This window comes from Choristoneura fumiferana, chromosome 22 (assembly GCF_025370935.1).
Source record: "Choristoneura fumiferana chromosome 22, NRCan_CFum_1, whole genome shotgun sequence".
NCBI classification, from domain to species: Eukaryota; Metazoa; Arthropoda; class Insecta; order Lepidoptera; family Tortricidae; genus Choristoneura; species Choristoneura fumiferana.
Window position 1 is genome coordinate 4141186 of NC_133493.1, and position 5778 is coordinate 4146963.

At 40.4% G+C, this 5778-nt stretch overlaps 1 protein-coding gene across 1 annotated transcript; it reads left to right on the forward strand.

Annotated features, from left to right (window-relative positions):
- Positions 1-3301: 3301 nt before the first annotated feature.
- On the forward strand, positions 3302-5173 carry LOC141440569 (serine protease inhibitor 77Ba-like). The gene has a single exon (XM_074105127.1). The coding sequence runs from the start codon at positions 3486-3488 to the stop codon at positions 4680-4682; it is 1197 nt and encodes a 398-aa protein (XP_073961228.1). The 5' UTR covers positions 3302-3485; the 3' UTR covers positions 4683-5173.
- The last annotated feature ends 605 nt before the right edge of the window (positions 5174-5778 follow it).

Below are 5778 nucleotides of genomic sequence, written 5' to 3' on the forward strand. Positions count from 1 at the left end.
GAGCCTACTTCGAACGACCAAGCGAATGAAGACCGATTGGTCGTTCCGGGTACCTACCGCTGGAGGGACGAGGTCCTAAAAGACCTTTTGGATCCCGGGGTCAAAGGCTGGCAAAGCTGCCACAAGATCGTACAGCATGGCGTAGTCTGGTGTTGGAGGCTAAGACTCACTTTGGATCACTGCGGCCGGATAGTAAGGAGTAAGTAAGTATTGGAAATACTGACTGACAAGAGAAGTTTTCGGATGGTGCAGAACCGCCTTTATGTCGATTCTGTCTCTTGTCAGCAAGTGTCTTCAACCAGAAGTCTTATTGCCTAACGCATTGCAAACATGTTAGGAATTCTATCTGCCCCGGCCGGGGATCGAACCCGGGACCTAGCTTAATAGTCAAGTTCTCTAATCACTTGGCCATCTGGTCGTCAATATAAAGATACGGTTACACATGCTAGTAAGTAGCACGAAAACATGCTACTTTTGAGCAAATGCTACCTACTAGCATGTCTGTATAGGGACGTGCTACAATTAAGGCACTGCTACACTTGCTCGTTACTAGCATGTTTTAAGCTTGCTTATGAGCATGCCACAAATGAGCATGCTCATGGACTGAAGCAAACGCGTTCACACTCGCTTATTACCTTTCCCCCTTCCACCTCCGTCTCGAGCATGCCACTAATAAGCATGCTCGATAGTAGCATGTCCTGTTCACACATGCTACTAGGTAGCATTTGCTCGATAGTAGCATGCTCTCTTGCTAGTAACGAGCATGTGTAACAGTGGCTAAGCGTGCTTTTTTAGTGGCATACAGGTACTGCAGGTACTAGCATGCTTATAAGCATGCTTTATAACATGCTAGTAACGAGCATGTTTACAGTACTAAGGTACTGGTACACTCACGGATTAATCACGCTACCCTATTCCTCTGTTGTGTGATTCAGTGACTCCAAACTGACCCTGCTGCTTCCAATCACATGCCCTTGTTTCAAGAATACCATAGGAAATGTAGCCAACATTGTTTCCCACACAAAAGAACCATTAAAATACTCGAATGTAGTTACACTTATCTCCAGAGACAAAATAAAACCCATTGTTATTGCGCCCTTGGATGTGTGAAATTGAATAATACAATGTGTTACATTGTTTTGTGCGATAGCCAAAGTGCTTGGAGTAATCGCGTAAGGTACCTATGGCTGGATTTTTATGAAGTGTGTAGACCTCCTCTATAGACTTCCAGTGGCTTCGGTTACCAGGTCATCCGTCTGTCTTATTGGTGGAATAGTGGACGTCCTACGCTGCGCTGCCGATCCATGGTCAATATTTTTTGTAACTGAATTAATAGTAAATAATATTATAAATTACCTATTAAACTTGCTCACAAAATACACAAGAATTGGTTTGAAAACGCTACCACAATAAGACCTCTGTAGACGAGAACAGCGGAGCAGACTTATACAAAATAATTTTTGCCCAAGACGATTCACTCCGGCTCTTTCAAAAAGCTTTTCTACACGATGATTTTTAATTGGTAATTAGGAATAACAAAAAGCGGTAAACACGATGGAAAATACGATAGTCGGGGTTAAGAAATCAGCTATTTCATAGAAGACCTCAGCACTTCACCAGCCTCCAATGAATGGAACCAGGGATTTTTCCCGATTTTCGTATTGGTCCCATGAGAAAAGTTATACAATACAATACAATACAAAGACTCTTTATTGTACACCAGACATAGTAAGCGATACAGAAAACAGATACACAGAGAAAAAAAATTACAAGGTGAGCAATAGAAGGCCTTATCGCTTAAGAGCGATCTCTTCCAGGCAACCTTTCAGTTATTCAGTATGGCCGACTTTATCGCGTTCTTTTCATATTTTTTATTCCTGATGGTAAGAGATCACCACCACCCATAAACATGTGCAACACCAGGTTTATTGCAGATGCGTTACCAACCTAGAGGCCTAAGGTGGAATACCTCAAGTGCCAGTAATTTCACCGGCTGTCTTACTCTCCACGCCGAAACACAACATTGCAGCACTGCTGCTTCACGGCAGGATTAGCGAGCAAGATGGTGGGAGCGATCCGGGCGAACCTTGCACAAGGTCCTACCACTTGCAATTACATTGACGATGCTTACATTGTCACCCTATCTAGATGCAAAAATATCTGACACGGCCTAACAACCCTAGAAGTAGAAGGAGTCGTATCAGATATTTATGCACGCTTCGTTGTGTCAGATATGGCTGGTGACTGTGTACGCTCGAAAAATATAACCTTCCTTCGGATAGTCGGGTAAAAATACAAGAACTAAAGAACGACGCTTCCAGATGGAATCTCACTTGGTACAGCAGTGTGTTCATAGAACCCTATTCCTATCGGCTTGCCCAATATATGTTACAAAAAGGACAACAGGACACACAGGATTTGTAAAGATGGAAGCGATCTTAGCTTCGGCTTTACCACGGAAATATCTGACTCCATGGCACTGTGGTACAGTCACCAAGTTTCAAGTCAGTTCAAACACATACTATTCAAATCTATAGGTAAAAATATGCTTCATAAACGTGCGTGCAAAATTAAACTACATTTTCTGTTTCTGAGTACGTTGAGCAATTAACTTTAATCGAGTCACGACGCGATACAAATGATCGCATCAACCGAAGTCCGTGGGTAATCCCATAACGATAAAGACACAAGCACATACCTATATTGCGGAATAGTACCACGTATGGAGAATACCTTTACAACATAAGTATTAGAATACTTTATTTGACAACTACTGAATTTGCCATATTCTATATGTTATTATGATGTGTTACTCGAAAATACGCGTTTTTTGAGATATAAGACTAAGCTAGGTCGATTGTTCATCCCCGAAAACCCCTACATGCCAAATTTAATCGAAATCGTTAGAGCCGTTTCCGAGATTCCCTACATGATAGATAGATATACAGATAACGAAGAAAAAAAGAAATTTGGAAATTGTAATAAAAGTGATATTTTTTGAAAAATCTATTTATCGTCTCTTTCTAAAATGCTTTTTTCTCTGCAGCAGGTATGGCGCTAGGTACTAGCATGTGACGACACACGCAAGTATGTCTTTCTCTGTCTAATCTTGAATTTCAATCCTTCATATCTCTGTAAGGTAAAGCCTAAAGGTAGCTTGACAGTTTGAAAACCAGTTCCTTACAGGAATACTTTATGTAGGTACCTATTTACCTCCTCTGATATATGGTATAACAAAAACCGTATGCAAACAAAAGGAATCATCCACTCCACCCGCTCCGACGACGGACGTGCAACATATCAACAAATAAACAGAAAACCAACCAATAATACAGTTAAATAATAACCAGTTAATTCCAATTTGCTCCCGCGACGACGTTTATGAACCGCACATACTATTATTGCCGGAAACCTGTTTAGATATTACCTTGACATTAGCGAGGCAATCGTTAGTACACCGAGCGCCACGGCCGAGGACACACGCCATGAAAACCATAATTTTTATACTGTCTGTGTGTGTATGTTTGTGTTATGGCGATGAACTCGAGTTCAGCGCGCGACCGCGAAACTTCAGCATAGAATTACTGCACCACACGGCACAGCAAACCGACCGGCATGTCGTCATATCACCCTTCGGCATATGGACGCTAATGACAGGGGTAGCTCTCGGTGCAACCGGCAATAGCTTCGACCAACTGCGACGAGCTTTCATCCTACCAAGAAGCAAGAAAGCCGTCATAAATGGCTACAAGGACCTCACAAAAACTGTGCTCAACTCTGCCTCAAACGGAGTATCTTTGTCGAGCAAAAATTTCGTTTTCGTCGACGATGATTTCACCCTCAACCCGGAATTTCGGAAAACGATTACCACAGATTTCGACGCGACTATAAAAGTGCTTGATTTCAAAAATCCAGACCTGGCCGCTGGGAAAGCGAACAATTACATTCAGAACTCCGGGGGAAGAGTGTCCAATGTGCTTACGTCAGATGACTTTGCGGAATCGAGGATGATATTGACCAACGTCATATCGTTCAAAGGTTTATGGTCGTCCCCGTTCAATGCAAGCGATACCACCAACGAGCCATTCTACAACGAAAACAACGAGGTAATAGGACGCGTAAATATGATGTACCAGAGAGCACAGCTACCTTTCTCCAATATCCAAGATTTAAAAGCGTTTGTAGTGGAGCTACCTTACGGAACTGATGGTAAATACTCAATGCTTGTGATCCTTCCGCATCCAAAAACAAAACTCGAAGACACTTACCAACGCCTAGCAAACGTAACCTTACCAGTAATATCAAGGAAATTGCAAAGTGACGTCGATGAATTTGGTTTAGAGGACGTCGACATCAAACTACCAAGATTCAAGATCAGCACGAATGTGGTTATGAATAAACCATTAAACGATATGGGGGTTTACGACATTTTCGAACCTGATTTAGCGAGTTTTAAAAGAGTGACTGACGAGAATATATTCGTCTCAGCCATCGTACACAAAGCGGACATTGAGGTTACAGAAAGTGGTACAGTGGCGTCTGCTTCTACTTCGGCTAACTTCGCAGACAGGATTTCGACGCCCAGCGTAAAAGCGAATAGGCCTTTCATATACTTCATCATCGAAAAGTCTACCATGACTGTGATATTTGGTGGCATATATTCTAACCCTGTCGTGTATTAATGAATCTTTTAAAGTTACGAGTAATTAATAATGAATAAACCGATTTTTGTGTAATCAGCTTGTTATACTAAAGCTATGTCCTGACGAATGCCTCCATGGGTGATGATTAAATAGGTTTTAATTGAATCTAAATACTCAATAACTTTTAATTCAGAGATAAGGAAAGTTAAAGTATCAGTAAGAACCAAGCTTCCAGCACTTGAATCCTCGCACACATGTAAAGAGTGTCACGTAAATTAGAATAATAGAAACAGTTTTACTTTCGTTCCGCTTTCGATGTCGTCTATTAGTGTTCGAAGCTTTAAAGAAGGAAAACAATGTTAAGTAAGTCTTTCTTTAACATGTTATTTAAAAAAAATTAGTTAGTCATAATTCATATTTTCTAGGATCCCAGGTATTTTCCGTCCTATACTTATTTAGGTTTAAGTGAAAAGGCAGACTGAGCCTGTTTTTATTTTTATACCATTAAATAAAGTTCCTTATCAAAATTAGATTTGTTTTTTTTCCTAAAAATACTCAAAGAAAGAATAAAATTTACATTTAAACGCTCATCCATTCACATTTGAGATTTTTTGTTTCAGTAATTTTAACATGTATAAAGTAGCGTGAAAATGAAGAGGCCTTTACCCAGCAGTGGGTGGATGTGGGCTGATTTGATTGATTGATTGAACATGTATGTATGTAATTACATTTGGCTGTAATTTTTATTGACAAATAAATAAATGTATTTATATATTATTTATATATACGATTTAAACAGCAATGCACTTCAAAATTCAAATTTGTATAAAAAAAATAAGTAAACAAAAATATATGACATTAGTAGCAAGAAGGTTCCACCCTGGTACGTTCAGTTTCCTCGGCTGTACATGTCCGTCACTCAAGAGTCAAGAAGACATTGGTCCTTCGAGCAATCGTTCGTCAGTTCGCTGAATATTTAATTTATCCAAGTACGGGCGCAGACTACAAAGCAATGCATGAAATTCGTATCGTTCCGTCCCTATCACTCTCGTATTAAATAATAGTACCCGGGCGATCGAGCTTTTCTCGGGCTAAAAACTCGATAAGCGTTTTCCCAGAGACAAGATCAAGCTAG